The sequence below is a fragment of the Macrotis lagotis genome, chromosome 3 (assembly GCF_037893015.1).
Source record: "Macrotis lagotis isolate mMagLag1 chromosome 3, bilby.v1.9.chrom.fasta, whole genome shotgun sequence".
In the NCBI taxonomy this organism is placed as follows: Eukaryota; Metazoa; Chordata; class Mammalia; order Peramelemorphia; family Peramelidae; genus Macrotis; species Macrotis lagotis.
This window is the reverse complement of record NC_133660.1, coordinates 272,332,548-272,357,542: the sequence shown is the minus strand read 5'-3', so window position 1 is coordinate 272,357,542 and position 24,995 is coordinate 272,332,548. Positions and strand designations below refer to the sequence as shown.

The 24,995-nt window shown below is 44.3% G+C and overlaps 1 protein-coding gene across 3 annotated transcripts; it reads left to right on the top strand.

The window, feature by feature from the left end:
* The first annotated feature begins 506 nt into the window (after nucleotides 1-506).
* MTCH2 (mitochondrial carrier 2) lies at nucleotides 507-23,726 on the top strand. 3 transcript variants are annotated; one of them, XM_074230640.1, is made up of 13 exons: nucleotides 507-727; nucleotides 7,533-7,617; nucleotides 7,809-7,915; nucleotides 14,004-14,030; nucleotides 14,409-14,477; nucleotides 16,052-16,109; nucleotides 16,390-16,441; nucleotides 16,827-16,886; nucleotides 18,562-18,655; nucleotides 19,989-20,036; nucleotides 20,740-20,807; nucleotides 21,810-21,885; nucleotides 23,514-23,726. In XM_074230640.1, exons 1-13 carry the CDS (start codon nucleotides 641-643, stop codon nucleotides 23,598-23,600), a joined length of 918 nt encoding a protein of 305 aa, XP_074086741.1. In that variant the 5' UTR covers nucleotides 507-640; the 3' UTR covers nucleotides 23,601-23,726. The 3 variants fall into 3 exon arrangements, with proteins under 3 accessions (XP_074086741.1, XP_074086742.1, XP_074086743.1); XM_074230641.1 differs by lacking the exon at nucleotides 507-727 and adding an exon at nucleotides 4,113-4,205; XM_074230642.1 differs by lacking the exons at nucleotides 507-727; nucleotides 7,533-7,617; nucleotides 7,809-7,915; nucleotides 14,004-14,030; nucleotides 14,409-14,477 and adding an exon at nucleotides 14,486-15,888.
* The last annotated feature ends 1,269 nt before the right edge of the window (nucleotides 23,727-24,995 follow it).

Sequence of the window (24,995 nt, the reverse complement as noted above, 5' to 3'; positions counted from 1 at the left end):
CACCGGGCCTGTAACCCTTTGGATCCAGCCCTCCCCGGGCAGGCCCGGACCCAGCTCCTCGGCCAGGGTCTTCGGCCGGGTTGGCGGCCCTGGCCCCTCTCGGCCTCCGGCGATCGGCGCAGGGCCGGGGGCTGGCCGGGCCGGGCCGGACCCCGACGGCTCGAGGGCCGCGGCCTCCCCCTGCCCAGGGCCCCTCTCCCGCCTCAGTTTGCTCCTGTGCCCGGGGACCCTCCGGGGAGGCCCGCCGGCCGCCTCGGAGGAAGCGGCTCCGCGGCTGCCCGAGGCGGGGGCTTGGCGGCCCCCGGCCTTTCCTCGAGCTTTCCCGCCACTCTCCCGCTCCAGGGCTGCGGCCCCTCCCTGCCGCCGCCTCCGCCCCGCCCCTCGGCGCCTCGCGCAAGCGCAGAGCCTTCTTCCGCGCCGCGGAGCGACCCCGCCCGGCGGCCCGCTCGCCTCCTCCGCGCCCGCGAGGCGCCGCCGTTTCTCGCAGCTCTGCGTGCGCGCCGCCGCCGCCGCTCGCGGAGGGCAGGGGGGGCGTGCGTGCGCGCTCCGCGGGTCGCGAAGCCGCCGGGCCGGGCACGTGATCCGGGCCCCGGTCGGTCGGTGGCTCGGCCCGCCCGCCCGTCCTTCCGTGGGTGCCATCATGGCGGAGGCGGCCAGCCAGGTGCTGCTGGGCTCGGGCCTCACCATCCTCTCGCAGCCGCTCATGTACGTGAAGGTGCTCGTGCAGGTAGGAGCCGCCGCCGCCCCGGGCCTGCGTCCCCGAGGCTCGCCGCCGCCGCCGCCTTCCCGCCCGGCCCCCGCCCGGGCCCGCTCCGAGGCCTCGGCCCGGCCTCGGGGCGCCGCCGGGGTCCCTGAGAGCCCCTGCCCCGGGGCCCCAAAGTCTGCCCCAAGGGGACCTTGCAGGGAGCCCGGCCCGGGGGCAGCGGCCCGGCCTCCGGAGACCCCGGGAGGGAGCCTGCGCCGGCGCTGCCGCCCCCGGGCCCCCTGCTCCCCGTAGTCCAGGCCCTCTGCTCCCCGTAGTCCAGGCCCCCTGCTCCCCTTCCCCCCCACCCCCTGCTCCCCTTCCCCCCCAGGCCCTCTGCTCCCCTTCCCCCCCAGGCCCTCTGCTCCCCGTAGTCCAGGCCCTCTGCTCCCCGTAGTCCAGGCCCCTGCTCCCCTTCCCCCCCAGGCCCCCTGCTCCCCGTAGTCCAGGCCCTCTGCTCCCCGTAGTCCAGGCCCCCTGCTCCCCTTCCCCCCCAGGCCCCCTGCTCCCCGTAGTCCAGGCCCTCTGCTCCCCGTAGTCCAGGCCCCTCTGCTCCCCGTAGTCCAGGCCCCTCTGCTCCCCGTAGTCCAGGACCCTCTGCTCCCCGTAGTCCAGGCCCTCTGCTCCCCTTCCCCCCAGGCCCTCTGCTCCCCTTAGTCCAGGCCCTCTGCTCCCCGTAGTCCAGGCCCTCTGCTCCCCGTAGTCCAGGCCCTCTGCTCCCCGTAGTCCAGGCCCTCTGCTCCCCGTAGTCCAGGCCCTCTGCTCCCCTTAGTCCAGGCCCTCTGCTCCCCCTAGTCCAGGCCCTCTGCTCCCCTTAGTCCAGGCCCCTCTGCTCCCCTTCCCCCCAGGCCCTCTGCTCCCCGTAGTCCAGGCCCCCTGCTCCCCTTCCCCCCCCAGGCCCTCTGCTCCCCTTCCCCCCAGGCCCCTCTGCTCCCCGTAGTCCAGGCCCTCTGCTCCCCTTCCCCCCCAGGCCCTCTGCTCCCCTTCCCCCCCACCCTCTGCTCCCCGTAGTCCAGGCCCCTCTGCTCCCCTTCCCCCCCACCCTCTGCTCCCCTTAGTCCAGGCCCTCTGCTCCCCTTCCCCCCAGGCCCTCTGCTCCCCTTCCCCCCAGGCCCCTCTGCTCCCCGTAGTCCAGGCCCTTTGCTCCCCGTAGTCCAGGCCCCCTGCTCCCCTTCCCCCCCAGGCCCTCTGCTCCCCGTAGTCCAGGCCCTCTGCTCCCCGTAGTCCAGGCCCTCTGCTCCCCTTCCCCCCAGGCCCTCTGCTCCCCTTCCCCCCCCACCCTCTGCTCCCCGTAGTCCAGGCCCCCTGCTCCCCTTCCCCCCCACCCTCTGCTCCCCGTAGTCCAGGCCCTCTGCTCCCCTTCCCCCCCAGGCCCTCTGCTCCCCTTCCCCCCCACCCTCTGCTCCCCGTAGTCCAGGCCCTCTGCTCCCCGTAGTCCAGGCCCCTCTGCTCCCCTTCCCCCCCAGGCCCTCTGCTCCCCTTCCCCCCCACCCTCTGCTCCCCGTAGTCCAGGCCCCTCTGCTCCCCTTCCCCCCCACCCTCTGCTCCCCTTAGTCCAGGCCCTCTGCTCCCCTTCCCCCCAGGCCCCTCTGCTCCCCGTAGTCCAGGCCCTCTGCTCCCCTTCCCCCCAGGCCCCTCTGCTCCCCGTAGTCCAGGCCCTTTGCTCCCCGTAGTCCAGGCCCCCTGCTCCCCTTCCCCCCCAGGCCCTCTGCTCCCCGTAGTCCAGGCCCTCTGCTCCCCGTAGTCCAGGCCCCCTGCTCCCCTTCCCCCCCAGGCCCCCTGCTCCCCGTAGTCCAGGCCCTCTGCTCCCCGTAGTCCAGGCCCCTCTGCTCCCCGTAGTCCAGGCCCCTCTGCTCCCCGTAGTCCAGGACCCTCTGCTCCCCGTAGTCCAGGCCCTCTGCTCCCCTTCCCCCCAGGCCCTCTGCTCCCCTTAGTCCAGGCCCTCTGCTCCCCGTAGTCCAGGCCCTCTGCTCCCCTTAGTCCAGGCCCTCTGCTCCCCGTAGTCCAGGCCCTCTGCTCCCCGTAGTCCAGGCCCTCTGCTCCCCGTAGTCCAGGCCCTCTGCTCCCCGTAGTCCAGGCCCTCTGCTCCCCGTAGTCCAGGCCCTCTGCTCCCCTTAGTCCAGGCCCTCTGCTCCCCCTAGTCCAGGCCCTCTGCTCCCCTTAGTCCAGGCCCCTCTGCTCCCCTTCCCCCCAGGCCCTCTGCTCCCCGTAGTCCAGGCCCCCTGCTCCCCTTCCCCCCCCAGGCCCTCTGCTCCCCTTCCCCCCAGGCCCCTCTGCTCCCCGTAGTCCAGGCCCTCTGCTCCCCGTAGTCCAGGCCCCTCTGCTCCCCGTAGTCCAGGCCCCTCTGCTCCCCGTAGTCCAGGCCCTCTGCTCCCCTTAGTCCAGGCCCTCTGCTCCCCGTAGTCCAGGCCCTCTGCTCCCCGTAGTCCAGGCCCTCTGCTCCCCTTCCCCCCCAGGCCCTCTGCTCCCCTTCCCCCCCAGGCCCTCTGCTCCCCCTAGTCCAGGCCCCTCTGCTCCCCCTAGTCCAGGCCCTCTGCTCCCCTTCCCCCCAGGCCCTCTGCTCCCCGTAGTCCAGGCCCTCTGCTTCCCTTCCCCCCCACCCTCTGCTCCCCTCCCTCCAGGCCCCTCTGCTCCCCTTTCCCCCAGGCCCTCTGCTCCCCGTAGTCCAGGCCCTCTGCTCCCCTTCCCCCCCAGGCCCCTCTGCTCCCCTTCCCCCCCAGGCCCTCTGCTCCCCTTCCCCCCCAGGCCCCTCTGCTCCTCTTCCCCCCAAGGTCCCTCTGCTCCCCTTCCCCTCCCCACCTTCTGCTCCCCTCCCTCCAGGCTCCTCTGCTCCCCTCCTTGTAGGCCCCTCAGCTCTCCTACCACCTCCCTTTTCTCCAGCCTTCCTTCCCCCCACCCCAAACTTCACTAAAGAACAGATCATCCCATCCCTCCCTTCCTTTCCAGTAAAATAGTGCTAAGGAGAAATTTCAAAAGTGGGAGCTGATCCAGGGGCATCTTTGTAACTCAGACTAATGGATTTCATGACTTACTCTGGATCCCCCAACACCACCCCAGGGTGGTCCAATTGTCATTCCCTTCCCTCAAAACTCTTTTGCCTTTTTTTTAAATTTATTTAAGGCAATGGGGTTAAGTAACTTGTCCTAAGGCCACATAGACAGGCAATTATTAAGTGTCTGAGGTCCAATTTGAACTCAGTGCCTCCTGATTCCAGGAATGTTGCTCTATCTACTGACCACCTAGCTGCCCTTGCCTTTTGAGCAAACAAAAAAATGCTAAAAAGGTTAAACATCTTGAGACTTGGTTCTGACTCTGAGCTTCTTGGTTCCCTAAGACCCCAGAAAGTGTGACTTTTGCTTCTCTTTGCTTTCTCTGCCTCCCTTCAGTTCATATGGGTTAAAGTGACTTGGCATTGTGGGAGGAAACACAGTCCCAGGAGACACTATTCTAACTTTGTAAGCTGGTAAGTCAGTCTTCTTGAGTTTCCAGTTGAGAGCCCTGATTCCTTCAGACTCAAAGAAGTGTCCCAAGTAAAAGAGAAAAAAGCTTCCTCTTTGCCTCACCCCCTCCTTTGAACAGAAACGAGATTCACATAATCTTCACAGTTGTTGGGGGACAACGGGGGGCATTCCTTTTGGGGGCTGCAGTTTGGAGGAGCTGCATCGGGGAGGCCTTCTTTCTTCTGCTATTCTGTAGCAGATTTTGGAACCAGATACCTACCTAACTAGACACAAGGAGCTCATTCAAAAAGGATAATAGGGTAACTGGGAAAGGTTTCTGAAGAAATCCCTGAGGTTCTGATGTGGGACCCCAAGTGGCTAATGACTGGCTGTGCAGCATCACCTTTACCTAGAGCTTAAAAAAAAAAAGGTTGTTTGAAAGGCTCAGTTGGGGTGAATTAAATAATTCTTGTAAAATAGTTTTCAGGTGCTATTCTATATTTGCTCCATGTATCCAGACCAGGTTGTTTACATATGCAGGTTGCCTCCATTGAAGCTTTGACTATTTTGACTTTTTTTTCCCCCAAAATATCTTTGCTGACACTGTCAAGCACTTATTGCTATGATTGGGATTATATAGTGTTAGATTGCTCTTCCTTAGTTCTCCTACCTATCTATTCTCAGTCTCCTTTGCTGCTTGAACATCAGTGTCATGTCCACCAGCTACATATGCCTGGAGAATGTCACTCCTGTTCTCAGCTCTTTCTGTGCTCTCACTTGGTGACCCCATAAGCTGCTTTGGATTTGGGGTTCGTTTATATGAACAGATCTCTATATATATACATATATATGTGTACAGCCCTACTCCCAAGCTCGACTTCCAGTTCAGCACTATCAACTACCAGTTAACAGTTTCTCATTAGCTCTCTTCTATCCTTTCTCATGAAGCCCCCCCTTTTATGTTCAAGGGTCTACCAGCCTTGTAGTCTCCCAAGTTCACAACTTTGTTGAATTCAAATCCTCACTCTTGCTCACCACTCATATCCAGTCAATTCTCGGATCTTGATATTTCCATCTCCTCATTTCAGGTGTTGCTTCCTTTCTCCTAATAAACTCCTGTGACACTAATTAGAGAAATGCAAATGAGGACAAATCTGAGGTTCCAGTTCACAAAAAAGAAAATCGCAAATGTTAAAATGACTGGGAAAACAAACATGTCAGTGCACTCACTGATGGTGAAGCCATAAATTGATAGTCATTTTGGGAAGTAGTTTGGAACCATGCCCAAAGAGTTATTAAACTGTGTACGCTATATCCTTTAACCCAGCAACACCACTATTTGGTCTGTGCCCCAAGAAAATAAAGGAAAGAGAAAGAGGTCCTGTTTGTACAGAAAGATTTCTAGCATCTCTTTTTGTGGTGACAAAGAACTGGATCAATTGGGGAATAACTGAACAAATTACAGTACATGAATGTAATGGAATGTTCTAAGAAATGAATAAATGGGGCAGCTAAGTGGTCCAATAGATAGAACACCAGCCCTGGAGTCAGATGCAGAGTTCAAAACCAGCCTCAGACATTTAATGCTTAATTGTGTGACCTTGGGCAAGTCACTTAATCCCATTGCCTTGCCAAAAAAACCCAAAAAGGAAAAAAAAATGAATAAAGAGACCTTTTATGGACTGACACAGATTGAAGGGAGAAGAGCCAGGAAAACAATTTCTACCTTGAAATCAACATCATAAACATTTTGGAATACTTTTAAGAACTGCTATAGTGATTAGTCAGATTACTCTTTGGAGGATCAGTGATAAAGCATGCTGCTTATCTGACTGAAGTACAGAATGAAATACACATTCTTGAATATAGCAAATATAGTCGAGCTTCTGCTTGACTGTGCTTATTATAGACGTGTGGTTTTTATCTCCATCATGGAAGAAGTGAGAGAAAGGGGGAAAACAACTTAATAATTGAAAATATAAAATAAATGCCAGTGGCACACCACAGACCCCCATTCCATTGGAAACCAAGAGTAAAGTTTGTGTTTGGCATTTAAGATTCTTCAGGGGCAGCTAGGTGGCTCAGTGGATAAAGCACTGGCCCTGGAGTCAGGAGTACCTGGGTTCCTGGGTTAAAATCCGGTCTCAAACACTTAATAATTACCTAGCTGTGTGGCCTTGGGCAGGCCACTTAACCCCGTTTGCTTTGCAAAAAAAAAAACTTGACCCCTTCCTATCTCTCCAGTTTCCTTACAGATTACTTCATCTCCATTCTTTGACCTTTGTACTAGCTGTTCCTCATTCCTAAAATGTTGTTCTCCTTCTCTATCTCCACTTGGAGTCCCTGGCTTTCTTTGGACTTTCCATTCAAGATTGTGTCATGTCTGCTACATATGTCTCCTATGTGCAGCTTATGTACTTACATGCAACTGTTGTCCCCACTTGTGGAGTGAGCTGCGGGTGGAACACTCATTTCTTGGTCTTGGTCTTTCCCAGCATCCAGAACAGCATGTTCAATGTGTAAGCTACTGAATAAATATTTATTGCTATCCGACCTAACTGATAACTCATATAAAGCTATAAAATTCACAAAGTGCTTTCCAAGTTAGAACAGATTGTGTTAATATTCATACCTCTTCAGAATATGAATATGAGTTCTATGGGTAATACTTGAGACAAATCACAATTCAATATTCTTTTGCTTGAGCTGAAACTTTGAGCCACATTATCTGTCAAAAGTTGACTTTTGTGGATTTAGCTTCCACAGTGTCAAGTAGATTGAAAAGAAAAGATTTGAACTCACCATTATCTTTGAAATTTGGTACATGCAAAATCACAGAGACAAAAATATTTAACAATCAAGATAGAAAGATAGCCTCCTCCCCCCCCCCCCCCGTAATATCCATTTAGTACTTTCTAAAATTGAGTAGGTTATAAAAATAAGATGACAATCCACCTTAAAATGACCTCCTCTGCCTCTAGGAATTGTTGGTTAGTTTATTTTACTATCTTGCTAATTGAATTTGCAATTAATGTTCTCATTTCTCTGGTTGATTTAACAGGGTTTTTTTGGTCTGTTTTGCAGGGTTTGGCTATTGTTTCAAATGTAAACAACTCTCCAGATTTTTTTTGGAGATTACTTGTCACATTTTCTGCAATTGTGTGTGGTTTTCTTGAAACAAAATTACTTTTCCTCTGGTCTAAAATTGACTCTGGTTTTGTTTAGTATTTTTATTCTATTACTGGCTAGAAAAACACATATCTTATCCTTCCTTGTATAGCAACATTTAAACTTAATTATTCTATACTTTTTTCAAGGCCATGATGACTTTTTTTTTTTAACTTTTGAAGGTGGGATATGAACCTCTTCCTCCAACTATGGGAAGAAATATTTTTGGACGGCAAGTCTATCAACTCCCTGGCCTTTTTTGTTATGGTAAGTTAGTTTTATTCAATTTAAGATGAGTGACTGAAACTTTGTTGTCCATTTGTCAGCCTAAAAGGAAACAGGGTGGAATTTAGAATTCTTGAAATGATCATGACAGTTCCCTTTTCTGTAATTTTTCTATGTATGTAGGTAGTAATCCCTTCAGGTTGTGATCTTAAGTATTTGATTTGTTTTCTTAGCTCAACATATTATGAGTATCGATGGAAAAAGCGGACTTTTTAAGGGCTTAACTCCCAGACTGTGTTCTGGAGCCATTGGTACTGTGGTCCATAGTAAAGTTTTGCAGGTAAGTGAATTCAAAACCAATTTTCACATATTCATAAACAACCTTTTCTATATAACTTATACTATTGATCCAGTGAAGAAATTGTTATGTGTACATACCCCAGGGATGTTTTTAGCTATGATTTTTCCCCCCTGTTGATTTTCTACTTCCATCTTTTGGATATTTATTTGCAATATCTCTTTTCTCTTTCAACTCCAATGACTAGAAGACAATTATTCATTGGAGAATGACTATTTTTATATAACTTATATTTATTTATATATATATATTATACACACACAAGCAAATATATACAAATATATAGTTCCCTGTGTGTCTTGGATGTAAGATATGAGACTGTAGGGTCATATATTTAAAGTGCAAAATGATCTAAGAGGCCTTTTACAGATGAGGAAACTGAGACAGGTCCAGAATCATACAGCTTGTAAATGTGTAAGATGAGATTTGAAGTTAAGGCTTCCTGATTTCGAGGCCAGTACTTTCTCCATTATTCCACACTGCCTGTACAAAATACTAGATGCATAGATTTTTTTTGTCTGCAGTTCATAGTCCCTTTGCTGCATTGGCTTTGTTCTTGCAAAATGCTTTCCAATTTTGTTGAATTTAAAATCATGTATTTTTTCTTTTATAATCATATCTGTTGCTTGTTTAGATTAGAACATATGCTAGTCAGAACCCTAAAATGTATCTGATCTAGTTCTTGTACTATTAACTGTTTTAGGGTTTTGGTTTTTGTTTTTAATAATCAGGTTATATATGTAGATTGAGCTTCTTGTGGCATGTATAGTCATAGGTTGGTCTAAGTTTAATTACTGCCAAATTACTTTCCAAATTTCCTAGCTATTGTTAAAAGAAGAAATTGATGCTTTCAGGTTTGTCAAATACTGGATTACTGAATTCAATTTTTTCCTGATTTTTACTTATTTAGCCTGTACTTCGCAGGTGAAGAAACGCCTGTTCCCCATGCAGAGCAGACTATTTAAGGGCCCAAGGTCAGGTTTTCCTGATTCCAAAACCATCTTTCTGTCCACAATAACATCTTTATAGTATAATTTGAGCTCCACAAGTACAATTTCCTCCTTTATTCCTACTTTTTTTTTCCATTATTCCCTTGAAGAACATGCAACCCCATAGGGATCCCTATTTTTCTGAATTTGACACCACTGCCTTAGATGAAGGCCCAGGCATCAGAGTCAATATAGTTAGAATCTAAGGCAGTTTTGGCATCATGGAAGAAGAAAAGCTAATGCTATCAAGTAATTTTCAGACTTTAAAACAGTAATAATACCTTCTGTGTTGTGTCTCAAACAAGCAAATTAAAATTAGACCAGATAAGTTAAAAGAGGTAAATAAATAGTTTAGCTAAAAATGGAAAGACCAGAAATAAACAGGCATTTTTAGACAGTCAGACTATTTGATCAGAATCTAGGGAAGGAAGCAAAAATTTGACAAGTTATAATTCCAGTTAATCGTGACATTTTTCTTTCTGGCTTCTGTTATTTACCTTCCTTTAGTTCTTATGACAAACAGGACTGACCTTGAATTTAGGAGAGGTTGACTTTTAAACCTAGCTTCAATGTTGACCAACTCTTAGCATAAGTATATGCTGCTTATGGTTCATTTCTGTGATGTGTTAAGATGTCTGAAGCTCTTCAAACATTATTTCACTTCTCACTGTAGCATAGGGCTATTCTTATACCCATTTTAAAAACTGCAACATAGATTACGTGATTTGTCCAGGATTTGAATTGGAGTTTTCCTGATTCCAAATTCAGTACTTTACCTAGAAGCCTTCACTCATTTACTATACTTAAACTTCAGCTTTCTTATTTAACAAAGTAAAAATGGTACTTGCGCTGCCTATCTGTATTTTTTGTGAGGAAGGTGTAAGGCTTAAAGTACTAGGGAAGTGTGAGTTCTAACTATTTCTATTTTTTGTCAAAAATGACTGTATGTGACTTAAAAGAAATAAGTCACATACACTGAAGGATGGTTTGATTATTTACTTGATGGTTAAAGCTTATATTTCCAAACTATCCCAAATCATCTTTTAACCCAAGCAAATGATATGCCTATTCAGTATGGGGCTCATTTGGGCCCTTCACAGAGTCATTTTAAAAGTTGTCCTCCCTTATGATTGCTCTCTCATCACATTCAATTTGGATCAATGTATACCATGGAAACAAAGTAAAGACTTGCAAATTGGGGGGCGGAGCAAAGACGTCCACAAGAAAGGATCATCTCTTAGGCTCTCTCTCATAAAACTTATAAACTAAGGACTCTTAACTAAATTTTCAAGAGACAGAACCCACAGAGGGAGCCAGTGAGGCAGTTCTCATACTCAAGGTAACCTGGAAAAGAGCAGAAAGGCTCTGCTCCCTGGGAGCAAAAGAACTTCAGCCTCCTGGAGAAAGCCCCAGGACACTGGGAGCCCTAGCTCACAGCAGCAGGGAAGTTTCCTGACCTACACCCCAGGGAGCACTGGCACAACTTGGGGAAACAGCAGGGGGACCTCTGCCGCAGTGAAGCCCAGCCCTCAGGGCACACAGCAAGCTGACTGGCCAAGGCAGTCCAGATCCAGGAAACAGAAGCAGACGGAGGTAAGCAGGAGCCCCCAGGGCATGAGCCCTTTGAACCCAGGGAGGGGAGTGAAGAGAGACTGCCCAGCTCTGCCCCTGGAACAGGACACTAGGGCTCTGACCACATTCAGATCCTGATTGCAGTATAGGACCACCCCCACCTCAGCCCCGTGGGGGGGGGGGGGCACTTATGGTCATTCACAGACCAAGAGGGAGGACAGAGCCCCACACACTGAGATCCTTGTGGGAGTGTCCCAAAAGCTCAGGAAGCACCCCAAAAATAGGCTTAGGCTGGGAAAATGAGCAAGCAGAGAAACAAGAGGAACACCATTGAGAAATAGTTTGCCTGTGAGCCCAAGAAGAATCAAAACACTCAGTCTGAAGATCAGGAAGCATAAGCTCCTGCATCTAAAGAATCCAAGGAAAAACAGAAATTGGGCTCAGGCTATGACAGAGCTCAAAAAAGACTTTGAAAATCAAATGAGGGAGTTGGAAGAAAAACTGGGAAAAGAAAGGAAATGCAGGAAAAACATGAAAATGAAGTCAGCAGCTTAGTCAAGGAAATCCAAAAAAAATGCTGAAGAAAAATAGCATGCTAAAAACCAGCTTAGGTCAAATGGATAAAACAGTTCAAAAAGTTATTGAGGAGAAGAATGCTTTAAAAAGCAGAATTGGCCAGATGGAAAAAGAGATAAGAAAGCTCTCGGAGGAAAACAAATCCTTCAGACAAAGAATAGAATTCAGGGAGATTGCTTGAATTTACGAGAAATCAGGACTCAATACTTCAAAACCAAAAGAATGGAAAATTAGAAAAAAATGTGAAACATCTCATTGAAAAAACAACTGATATGGAAAACATATTTAGGAAAGATAATTTAAAAAGTATTGGAATACCTGAAAGACATGATCAGGAAAAGAGCCTTGACATCATTTTCAGAGAATTACTACAGGAAAATTGCCCTGATATCCTAGAAGCAGAGGGCAAAATAGAAATAGAATCCACCGATCCCCCCCCGAGAAAGAGATCCCAAAAAACCAACTCCCAGGAATATTATAGCCAAGTTCCAAAACTCCCAAGTCAAAGAGAAAATATTACAAGCAGCCAGAAGGACACAATTCAAATACTGTGGAGCTGCAGTCAGGATCTCACAGGACTTAGCAGCAACTACATTAAAAGCTTGTAGGGCTTAGAATATAATATACTAGAAGGCAAAAGAGCTTAGAATGCAACTGAGAATCAACTACCCAGCAAAACTGAATGTTCTCCTCCGGGGAAAACCATGGACTTTGAATGAACCAGGGGAATTTCAAATGTTCCTGTTGGAATGGCCAGAGCTGAACAGAAGGTTTGATCTTCAGATACAGGACTCAGGTGAAGCAGAGATTGGAGGAAAGGGGGGAAATATGAGGGACTTAATGAGGATGAACTGTGCATGTATTCCTGCATAGAAAAATGACACTGATAATACTCATATGAACCTTCTCATTAACAGAGCAGGTAGAAGGAGATTCTATAGATGAAGCACAGGAGAAAGCTGAATTTGAAGATAAAATACGGTGTAAAAATAGAGTCAGTAGAAAAAAGGGAAATGTAATGGGAGAAAGCAAAAGGAGGGGGGGAATAAGCCAAGATATTTCATATAATAAGATCTTTATTACAATGAGCTATTGCAGTGATATGGAAGGGGGGAAGGCAAGGGGGAATGAGGGAACCTTTGCTCTCATCAGAGGTGGCTAGGAAAGGAAACAGCACATATACTCAATGAGGTATAGGCATCTGTAGTAAGAAGGGGGGGGAGCAGGGGGAAGGGGTGGGGATGTGAATGAAGGAGGAGAGGATGGACCATGGAGGGGAGAGTGTTCAGATATAACACATTTTCTTTTTACTTCTTGCAAGGGGCTGGGATTGGAAGGCCTGCCCAGGACCATGGGGCCAGGTGGATTCTGGGCCTAAGGGGTGGTAGGGGGGCTCGGGGCCTCTTGGCCCCAGGGCCATGGATCTGTCTGCTGCGCCACTCAGATACCCTACAGCAGAGTCAGAGTGAAAGGAGAGAGAAAATATAGTACATGGTAGTGGAGAAATACAGAAGGAGGAAGTTACGATCAGCAATGGCAACAGTGGAAAAATGTAGAAGCAACTTTTGTGATGGACTTATCATAAAGAATGTGATCCACCCGCAACAGAGTTGGTGGTGTTGGATCACAGACTGAAGAACATTTTTTTATTATTATTTGGCAGGGAGTGCAGGGCAAATGGGTCTGGATGGCCTGCCTGGTGCCGCATAGCAGGGTGATCGTAGGGTGTCCGAGGCCGGATTTGGACCTGTGGGCTCAGGTGCTCCTGGCTCCAGGGCTGGCACTCCGTCCACTGTACCACCTGGCCATACCTACAATTATTACTATTTTATTTTTTTTTCTCTCCCCTTTTACTTTATCACTCAAGCGAATCTATATTTTTTAGGGGGAGGGGCATTTTGTTTACTCTTAAAACCAGAATTTTTTTTTTTTAGGTTTTTTCAACGCAAATGGGGTTAAGTGGCTTGCCCAAGGCCACACAGCTAGGTAATTATTAAGTGTCTGAGACTGGATTTGAACCCAGGTACTCCTGATTCCAGGGCCAGTGCTTTATCCACTGCGCCACCTAGCCGCCCCCAGAATATTTTATTAATGTATAAAAAAAATTATTTGTACAAAATGAGAATAATTAAATATTAAATTAAAAAAGACTTGAAATTGCCTTCTATGGGGGTGGGGGAGGGAAGTAAGATTAGGGGGAAAATTGTAAAACTCAAAATAAATAAAATCTTTTTTAAAAAAGTTGTTGTCCTTGTATAATGTCCTTTTTCATTGTGATTTTTCTTTTGGCATGTCTTTTATAAAATCTTGTTGAGCAGAAACTTTACCTAATTTTTCTATACTGCCTTCTCTCAGAGTATAGACAGACAGATCTTGCCCTTCAACTCACAGTACCAGTTTATGTGTTCACTGGGAGAGCCATGCAACCTTCAATTGGTCTTTTGGATTGTATCTGAACTTTTTAGACCTGTTTGAAAGATCAAATGAAATAATTCTATTCTGTTTGCTAATGTTATTTTCTTGCTTTAAAAACTTTCAGACATTACAGCAGTTTAAATAGTTCTATGCCTTCAACTGATCAAACTTTGGAAAGTTGATGTTCTTTGGTATTTTCTAATCTTTATAGATGGAAAAAAAATTAATTTTGTGCTATTATTCCACCAGCTTTTTGTACATGTCTCTAGCTTGGGACTGTTTCAATCTAAAATTCATATGCCAAATTTGGTGGTATAGCTAATTAGTCTACTCGCACTTGTTCCTGCCTACTTGGTTGGTAATGATCATTGATTGAATGACAGAGAAAAATATGTGGTCAGGAGTATACATATGGCATCTTACCAGCCACCACTAGTATGTTTTGTGCATTCTGTATTCTCACAGAATTTTACAATGACACAAATCTTTTTCTTCCCCCCCCCCCCCCACCTTTTTAGCGGTACCAGGATTATGACAAGGCTGAGGTATGTTGGAGCTGATTTTTATGCATGAACTGTCCTAACCCTGTCCTTGCAAATGACTACTGCTGCTTGACCCTTTACTTTAAGAAAAGCCGTCATAGGGGCGGCTATGTGGCACAGTGGATAGAGCACTGGCCCTGGAGTCAGGAGTACCTGAGATCAAATCCTGCCTCAGACACTTAATAATTGCCTAACTGTGTGACCTTGGGCAAGCCACTTAACCCCATTGCCTTGCAAAAAAAAAACACTAAAAAAAGAAAGAAGAGTCATCATAATTATACCTATAAGTCATTAGTGAACTTCTGGGCTATGGAGTAGACACCAGTCTGGATTACTCTGTTTGAAACCATCAGAAGCCTGACTCTCTTATTCTTTTCACAGGAGTTAAAACAAGGACTTGAACCTTCACAAAAAGATGGTCCATCCAGTTTTGACAAGGTTGTCAAGGAGGTAGGAAAATATCTATAAAAAAATTACCTTATTTGAACCCAAGGTGTGGAATCAGTAGACTCTCAGACTTGTGTAATAAGGGTCTGTTTGTGCCTCTCAACTTTGACTTTGACATAGCAATTGTTTCTTTCTTTGTCTCTGGAATTCCAGAGCCCAGAATAGGCTCTGACTCCAGAAGACCTCCAGAATTAAGTTCTTGAGTGTTCATAATTGTAATATCATTCATTAGTCATGATGAAACCATTAACCTCATTTTGATTAAGCCATGCTTCTTAACTATAAAGAACCAGGAAAGTACTTCTTACTTTAGGAAAAAGGGGTTTTTTTCAAACAAAATTGACTGTAAAGAGACTCCTTTGTCTGAAATATTGGAATTATGTTGCTACTGAAATTGTCCTGAGAGAACTGAAAATCTTCAAGAAAAGGTTAAATATTTCATGAGATCCGAGGCATGCTAACTTTCATAGCCCTAGGAATTCTTTTGTAACAGTTAACAAGTTTGAAATCTCCCTATTGTTCATGCTCCATCCCTTCTTCCCCAAAAAGATAAATTTCTGTTTTGCCTATTTATACTCCCAAAAGAGTTTCATCCTTTTGTTATGGATATTAGATATTGTTTAAAGTTAGGTTAGGGTGGCTAGGTGGCACAGTGGATAGAGTGCACCTGCCCTGGAGTCAGGAATACCTAAGTCCAAATCCAGCCTGAGACACTTAATAGTTACCTAGCTGGGTGGCCTTGGGCAAGCCATTCAACCCCGTTTGCCTTGCAAAAAAAAAAAACAATACAAGTTAGGTTTTGGCATCTTACCAGCCATTTGGCATCTTACCATCATTCAGCATTTGAAGTTTAAGGTTTTGGAGTTTTGGAGTTTATTAGATTTTAACTTACCTTTGACCCATTTTATACTGTATAATCTTATTCTGATGAATTCACACATATTTGGTTGGTCCAAAAGTTCTTCCATCTAGATGACAGTGACTCCCACAGTGATTGTCTTATTAACTTCAAGGACATATATCTGTGCAAAAAAATTTAAACTTAGCATACTTCAAACCTGAGAATTTTTACCTAGGAATTATATTTTTCCTTCTTTGCTACCACCACATGGTAGAGAAAAATGACAACTATAAACTCAGTAACTATTAAAAGTTATTGCATCTCTTTCCAGAGAAGCTCATTAAAATAATACCTTTGTGGTAGAGGGACTTGGATTGATGGAGAACAGGATCTTCCACTCTGAATTCAAGATTCTTAGTTTTTCTTCCAGCTCTGTGACTACCTGCTGGTGACCCTCCCTGTTTTTTTGCTTTTGTTTTTCTCATCTATAAATTGAGAAAATAACGGGAACCGGCCTCGCAGAGATAATTTGAGGAATAACTAAAAAAGAACGTTGAAATCCATGAGTGAAAGGTATGCTAGAATGACAAAAGTGTTTTATTGTCTCCTCTTCATGCTACTGTTCCTGCCTCCCAGGCTGGAGCCGTTTCATATCGTACAGTATTCACCCACATCTGATCTCATAACTTTTGAATGCAAAATTTAGGTTTCAGAAATATGTGTCATTTGTTTCTAGACTACTCGGGAGATGTTGGCTCGTTCTGCTGCTACCCTTGTCACGCATCCCTTCCATGGTATGTATCTTGGCTTGACATGATAACCAAAACCTTCGGATGTGGGGAAGGTGTGTGTTTGATATACCTGTTCTAATTCTTTTTGTCCTCTTGGCCTCACAGGAAGGCTACTGTGGAAACATAAAGGGATTTATTAGTATTTTAGTTTGGAGGGGGCAATATATGTGTTGTGTGCTTTTCTTTTTACCTCAAGTTATCCAGACAGCTCAGTGTCTCTGAGTGGAATAAGGTGGTTCTCAGAGTTAGTGCCACCAATGCCTTTCTTTTCTCTGTCCTGCAGTGATCACTCTGAGGTCTATGGTACAATTCATTGGCAGAGAGACCAAATATTGGTAAGTGCCTCATAGCTCACCTTCCTGAGGCAAGACTGAGAAAAGATTTTGATTCTTAGAACAGACTCCACATAGACATTTGTCCAGGAGCTGCCTTCTTTTGTATGCCCCACAACCAAGTCCAATACATGGTAAGCTCTTAATAAATAGTGAGTGAGCATATTATGGGAAGGTGAGGCTGCCTTTACTGCTGCTTATGCTTGCAGTCAGCCCCGTTTTCTGTGTGGACATGCCGAAAGAAGCCAGGGTTTTTAAGGAGTTAACTTAAAAGGCCTAGGAAATGAGGAGGTGTATGGGGAGCTTCATTAGAATCAGTAATTAAGTTGCTTTTTTCCCATATCTCCAAAATAACCAATATTTTGCTTTTTCTCTTTACCTCATCCAGTGGACTATGTGACTCCATAGTAACCATTTATCGAGAGGAGGGCTTCCTAGGATTCTTTGCGTGAGTTGATTGCAGTTATTTTGCTTAAGTAATTTAGTTTGAGTGGGTAATCTTCAAAGGAAGCTATTAGAGAAAGGATTTCTCTTTAGCCTGTTAATGGGATATCCTCCAAATAAAATGAAGATTGTACTTAAAACAATGAGAATCTCTAGCTTGCTTTTTTTTAAAAAAAAAATACAAATTCATGGGGCAGCTAGGTGGCACAGTGGATAAAGCACCAGCCCTGGATTCAGGAGTTCCTGGGTTCAGGTCCGGTCTCAGACACTTAATAATTACCTAGCTGTGTGGCCTTGGGCAAGGCACTTAACCCCATTGCCTAGCACAAAAAAATAAAAACCTAAAACAAAAAATACAAATTCATCATTGCTTTCAAAGCTGTCCTCATTTGTTTCCTTTTAAACTTCTGTGCATTTTAAATGTTTCAATCACCTCTCTTCTGTGGTTTTTTTGATACTATTTATAGTTCCTTTCTAGACCCCCCCCCAAAAAAAATTGGAAGGGAAAAGAGAAAGAATATCCTTGTAGCAAACCTGCACAAGATGCAAAACAAACCTACCCATTTCCGAAAAGTTAACCCTCATTCTGCCTACACTCAAGAATCAAATAATTTCAAGCAGCACTTCCATTCAAATTCCCTTTGACTTTTTCACCCAAAATTAATCCTTTTATTCTGGACAAATACACATTAAAGTAATCTCATTGTAATTATCAACATGCCCCTAATGGACCTACAGGTAAGAAGTTAAAGGAAATTGACCTTTATTAGCAGCATCTGTTTTTATTCATCCAGAGCAAGTGGAAAATTCTAAAGGTCTATTTTACCCAACTCTTAAATCCTTTCTGGAAAATTTACCATTTTCCTTCTTAAAAGCCTTCTAAAGGAAGACATTCTTAAACTCATGTAGTGCCCTTGTGGTGTCATTTGAAAAGATCATGTTATTTTTCATCGTGATTTTTCTTTTGCATATTTGATTTGGAGGGGGGAGATTTTTTGGTTTGGGCCTGTTGTGTTTTGGTTTTTTTTTTTTTTTGCAAGGTATGTGGTTAAGTGACTTTGCCCAAGGTCATACAGATAACTATTAAGTGTCTGGGGTTGGATTTGAACTCAGGTCCTCCTGACTCCAGAGCCAGTGCTCCACTACTCCACCTAGCTATGCTTTGCATGTTTAATTTTGCATTTATGAGCAGAAACCATAGCTAATCATTTTTTTGACCTTAAAAAATTGTAATAAATGATAGCCCAGGATGGCTAGGTGGCGCAGTGGAGTCAGGAGGACCTGAGTTCAAATCTGGCCTCAGACACTTAATAATTACCTAGCTGTGTGGCCTTGGGCAAGTCACTTAACCCCATTGCCTTGCCAAAAAATAAAAAAATATGATAGACCAACAGATTATGAGGAGTCTATTTCCCCTATGATTTTTTTTTAAGGGAATTAAGAGCTTCAGAAATCAGCTTTCCATATTTGGTTTTTTCTTAAAGGGTGAATTAGGTGAAGCTATGCTCAATTTGTGATTGTATTCTAGTCTTTGAGTCTAAATTTTTAAATTTTCTTATTTGATTTTTTTGGATATAATTTAGAAAAATTCAAAATCTTATCTAAAAGTGTGATTACTCAGTAGATTTTTTTCAGTCCTTGGTCTTTATTCTTTACATTTATCTTTTTTTTTCTGGCAGGGGTCTTATTCCTCGTCTCCTGGGGGATATCATTTCCTTGTGGCTTTGTAATTCATTGGCCTACCTCGTCAATACCTATGCACTGGAGAGTGGGGTAGGTTGTGTGTGACCTGCATTACCTATTACTTGTCCCAGATTTTAGGTATGGATAATGGCTAATTTAGTGAAAGAGAATTATAATGATGCCCTTCCTGCCCTGAGATCTCTAGCACATGAAGTCATGGAGAAACTTAACACTCTTGACCTATGGATTTCCAAGAATTTGATATGCTGTAGCATTGGTTCAGGATTATGAAATAAGAACTAGAATTTATATAGTACCTTTTAGTTTTTAAAGCACTTTATAAATATAATCTCATTTTATATCTGAGGAAACTGGGACCAGAAGAGATTAAGTGACTTGGCCAAGGTCACAGAGCTGACTCATAAATGTCTAGGGTCTTCCTAACTCCTGTTAAAACATTCAGTACACCATGCCAGCCAGCTGCCTCAGAAACCATTAGGAAATATCATTATTGGGGAAGCCTAGAGTCCAAGGAGAAATGGAGAATCATAAGGAGTTTTCATGAGCCCAACTCTTTACCTTCATCTGTCATAACTACTTGTTTGGAAGTCCTGAAGAATCCCACACTTCCTTGACTTCTTGTAAAACTTCTACATGAGAGAGGTTCTGAACCTTTTTGTGTTGCAGCCTCCTTTGGTAGTGAAACACATGGACCCCTTTTCAGAATGTTTTTAATGAGTCTTTAAAGTGCCCTTCTGTGACATGATACTGTTATGGGCCTGTCTGACTCTTCATGACCCAATTTGGAGTTTTCTTGGCAAAGATACTGAGGTGTTTAGCCATTTCCTTCTCCAGCTCATTTTATACATGAAGAAACTAAGGTAGGGGCGGCTAGGTGGCGCAGTGGATAAAGCACCAGCCCTGGAGTCAGGAGTACCTGGGTTCAAATCTGGTCTCAAACATTTAATAATTACCTAGCAGTGTGGCCTTGGGCAAGCCACTTAACCCCATTTGCCTTGCAAAAACCTAAAAAAAGAAAAAGAAACTGAGGCAAATAGTTAAGGGATCTGCTCAAGGAAAAGCCAGCTACTGTTAGGCTGGATTTGCACTCAGGTCTTCTAGACTCCAAGCCCAGTGCTCTATTCACCATCACCTAGATGCTTCTAGGTAAAGGTTAACCAGTCTTTCAAAAATATGTCCTCATTCTTCTGTACTTTGATCTGAATGTGTATTTGTACTCTTTCACATAGATCTGAATAATCATATTTGGTTACATTGGGTAATATTTTTTAATCTTAGATTTAGTTGAGAGACTTTACAAAGAAATTAACAGTTAATAGGATTGGGATCTATTATTGATAGTCTTAGCTGTTAACAGCAGCAGAATTTTCTCATTTGTTCTAAAGGTTTTCCCATTCTTTAGGTTTCCACTATGAATGAAATGAAGAGTTATTCCCAGGCTGTCACTGGAGTAAGTTTGTTCATCTTTCTCTCATTAGCCTAGAAAAAAACTTTTGTTTTTATTATCCATTCTATGTTGAGAGTATTTGAAGTCATGCACCACATGTCTATTAAGACATTTCCTCCCAAGTTATTGAAGTTTTGTGGGTGAACAGTGGCACCTAGATTTCTTAGCTCTCCTTATTGAATCTGCACCATTTCTAAAAAAATAAGCCTGCCCTATTTTTGTTAGTCTAGTGTTAGAACTATGACCCTCTGACCTGAAGGAGCAAGTTTCTTGATTTTTCAGTGCTAAAGAAATTTAATTATCTTGATCTGTGTGGTACCTTTAAAATATTACCTAGTAAAACCAGGAACCTTTTGACCTGGAAAAAGATAACCAGTCATGTATTCAACCAAAAGACTCTGAAATTTTTGTTTTGTATGTGGTTTTACTCTATGTATTACAAAATGTTTTTCTTTTTTTTTTGGAACTGTTGATCTCACAATAAAATAAAAATAAGATCTCTGGGTGAGGTGGCTAGAATTTGAAAACTGTGGAGTGCTCAGGGGGAGGTGCTATATTCCCCATCCCCATGCTCAAAGAGAATATTTGATCATTTCTTCTGGTTTACTCCAAGTGCAAATAGTAGCTCCTGGGCCATTTGTAAGAGAGCTAGCAGAAGAGATGATTGTCCTGAAAGCTTTGCCATCTTCTTCCTGTTTGGTTCTAGTTCTTTGCCAGTATGCTGACCTATCCCTTTGTACTAATCTCCAACCTGATGGCTGTCAACAACTGTGGGTGAGTAACTGGTGCTTTCTTTTGGTTGTCAGTTCTGTTTTGACTCAGACGGGATGGTGCCTCCTGGGAATTTTGGAAAGGAACTTCACTAAGGGTTTTGGAACCCCAGGCAAAAGACTTTGTGGAAGGAATGGGTTTGAAAGGTCTTCATTTTCATTGACTTTTTTTCCTTCTTCCCTTCCATCCTATCATTTTACTACAAAGATCCATAACTTCATTGGGGTAGACATTCCTTCCACTCACAGATTACAACCTCTACACCTTTGCAGAGAGTCTCCATGAAAAATTTCTCTCCCTCTGGCCAGCCTGGGATGGAGTCTCTCCTTTCTGGTGGGATAGATCCACTCTCCATCATTGGGCTTGGGCTTTTCTTCAGTATCAAGGGTATTAGTTCAAAATGAGGCCACAATACAGATGTCCAACTTGTATCTGCTGAGCAGCCCTCTAGATTGTAGATTTCTGACCTAGTAGTGATTTGCTTCTCTAGTAATTCTTCTTTCTTTCCCTGGGCAGTACCTAAGGCAGTTATTCTTGTCACCTTGCCATTATTGGAAATGTGGTCTTGGTTCTGGACACTGTGGCCCATTTTGTTATTTCTAAAGCAGCCCAGAGTGGCCACATATGTGAAAGGAAGGCTTTATAGGCACTCTCTCAGAAATGGCCAAAGCAGGAGAGCTGCAGAGCAGGCACACCTGGGTGTCTCTGACAGTCATTGTGGTGCTTAAGGATTTTCAGGCACAGTCTGCCAGGCAGGCCTCCAAAAGCTGAAATTGCCCCTTTTCTGCTCCCGATGCTTTGCTTCAGAGGAGCCACAGGGAGTACTTGAAAGAAGAAAACACAAATGGGCCAAGTGTCTGCTAACTTGTGGAGTCCTATCCCCCAATTCAGTGAAGTTTCCTGTCCACATGTATCTCTTCTTCTGGACCTTTGTGACTGGGACCATGGGGCTAGAGAGTCCAAGGTCCCCAGAGACAGGAAGGATAACTGAGCTCTCTCTTTCAGGCTTGCTGGTGGATGCCCTCCTTATGCCCCAATTTATTCTTCCTGGTTAGACTGTTGGTGCATGCTACAAAAAGAGGTATTTATTAACCCTTAATTTTCTGAACCAATATTTCCAGACTTTTAACTAAATCCTTCCTCATATAAATTTCACCTGCAGTTACCTGCAGTTCACCTGCATTTGTTTAACTTAAAGGACATTCAGTCTGACATTTTGGCAGGTGGGAAAGATAGGGTGCTTAGAAACCAGAAAAAAGTTTATTTGAGATATAATGCATAGAAGTATTTTTTAAAAGCACATTAATCAGGGAAGCTAGGTGGTGCAGTGGATAAAGCACCAGCCCTGGAGTCAGGAGGTTTTGAGTCCAAATCCAGTCTCAGACACTTTATAGCTACCTAGCTGTGTGTTCTTGGGTAAGTCACTTAATTTCACTACCTTGCCAAAAAGAAAAGCACATTAACCTAGAAGTGGGTCAGTTCATTAGATGGCCCGGTTATTGAAAGGGTCCTCATTAACTAAGTTCTTGTTTCCTTTCAGTCTGATTCAAATGCAGAAATTTATTTTTTTTCCTTACTACTCCAACAGATACTTTGACTTACTCTTCTCTCACTTTGCAGATGAGCAATTTCAAGCTCTGGAAATTACATTAACTTATTTCAGTACATCAGTGACAGAGCTAGAGTACCTGGACTGCATTGTCTCTGAGTAAAATTTAGTGTTCAGGGTAACAAATGAGCTCTTAGACCCAAATTTTATGCTTTGGGAAGCTGTGCAAATAGTGATTTCTTGGGTCTCTGGCCTAGCTGTAACAGTGACCAGCATTAAGCATCAAGCTTGTTTAGGCAAGGAATTATCTTGCCACAATTATTTTTGATTTTTTTATGAGACAAGGTCAGAATAAAAGGAGATAAAATTCTTTGTTGACAGTTGTGATACATATGACAGACAGATCTTGGTTCATAGAGCTCAAGATGATTTGTAAAAAATGAGTAGGAGACACCAAGCCCAACTGGGATTGCCATGTCCCCAGAGAGAAGTCCAGTGACCTTCTCTGAAAATAAAAGGCTACGGGGCAGCTAGGTGGCACAGTGAATAGAGCACGGGCCTTGGAGTCAGGAGTACCTGGGTTCAAATCCAGTCTCAGACACTTTAATAATTACCTAGCTGTGTGTGGCCTTGGGCAAGCCACTTAACTCTTCACCACAGTCACTGTTGTCCCCAGTTTAAGGAGAGAGAGTTTTTCCTTGTAGTTGTACCCTCTTCTCTCTCAAGTCATCCCTCAGATCTCAGGTGGAAAAGGAAGAATAGAGGCCCTCAGTTTTCCCTGTGGTTCTCTTATACCTCCTTAGAATGAATTGGGAAACTGAACAGGCTCCAGAAAATGTCAGGCCAGACCTGTAAGGAGAACCCTGGGGGGCACCAGCACAGACAGTAAAATTAGGCCAGGCACAAGTCAGACATGCCCCTGTGGCACTGATGGCTTTATAAAGACAAGGGAAAAACCTCTGCTTGCCTTCCCTGTGAGACTTTTATTTAACATTTAGTGGCTTGTTGCCATTAGTCAGAAGGTATAGCTTTCCAGTGGGTGGGAGGGGACCCTTTGTAAGCCTTAACTGTTTAGTTGCATTTCCAAGGAATCTGTTGTATTTTGCCAATTGGATTTTCATGGCATTCATTATGTTTTATTTATGTTTGATTTTTTGCAGGGAAACATGAGCCGCGGAAATAGCTTGTTTTTTCGGAAGGTCCCCTTTGGGAAGACTTACTGTTGTGACCTGAGGATGTTAATTTGAAGATGTGGGGCAGGGACAGTGACATTTCTGTAGTCCCAGATGCACAGAATTATGGGAGAGAATGTTGATTTCTATACAGTGTGGTGCGCTTTTTTTTAATAATCATTTTAATCTTGGGAAAATGGAGGTGTTTGGTGTCTGCCTTTTTTGTTCATTTCCCAATGCAAACTGCTTTACTGCTGAGATTCCCCAATGATTCTTTTTCCTGAAATGGGCAGTTTTTTTCTTTGGGTTTAGATATGATTTCTATAAAGCAAAATTGCACTTTTCTGGAGGAATGGGCAGGTTATTATGGAGTTAAGGCCTCAGTTTTAAACTTTTTAAGAATGAAGAATCATAAAATTCCAAACAGGAATAGAAACAACTTGTGAAACGTCAGAAAAAATTGCTAAAGCAACTTTCTAGGAGATAAATAATTATCCTCCTCTTGTGGACTCTATCTAAGGAGATACTAGGATCCCCACAGAGCCTGCTTCCTGATATAAGGCTTTGAAAATAACTAAGTTTCTCTGACCCCATCCCGCATTTTGCACAACTCAGTGGAAGTAGAATGAGTTTTAAGAGTGAGATGTTAACAATAGCAAAGATTATTTTTAAATTCCTTTAACCAAAATGAAGTACAAAAAAAGCTGACTTGGTAATGACTTCAACCCTCCTTCCCTATAAGCTCCACAACAAACCTTGTAAAGTAGAAAACAAATTAGAAAAATATTATGGCACTGTCTTTGGTCCTCTCTATGAGCTGAGTTCTTGCCGTACCCAACAGGGCATTATAATATGATTTTAATTATACGTGATGTTTTTATTTTTCTTCTTTCCCCTTCCCCTATTTTGTTTAAAGGAGGGTGGGAGTCATTTAGTTTTAATTTCTAATGACACTCTAAAATAGGATTTTTGTAATGCTGGGTCTGATAATGTAGATTTCATTCTCCACTACCAAGATTTTCTTAGCCAGACCATCAATAGGCACAATGTGACCCACGACTAAATGTGTTACAGAGATTTACAGAACAAAGAACATTTTAGAAGGAAATGGAAAAATAAAATTGTAAAAACCTTAGACTCTTTTTTTTTCCTGTTTTGGGGGTACATTTAAAAGTTGCAGAAAAAAATCACTAAAGAAAATTTGATGTTACCAGTGGTGTCACATGTCTGAAAAATTTACTGAATCCTTACCTAACCAAAAAAATGTGACATAATTGCTCTAAAAGCAGTCTCAGGTTCTCCAGATTCCAGGGTTAGTGCTCAATCCTTTGAGCCACCTAGCTTCCCCCACTAGGAGCAGTCTACCTGGAGCCTTTTGTCTTAGACCAGAAGTCATCTAGGTTTTGCAACCTTATGAAAAAGTTTAAGTGGCTTGCCCAAGGCCACACAGCTAGGTAATTATAAGTGTCT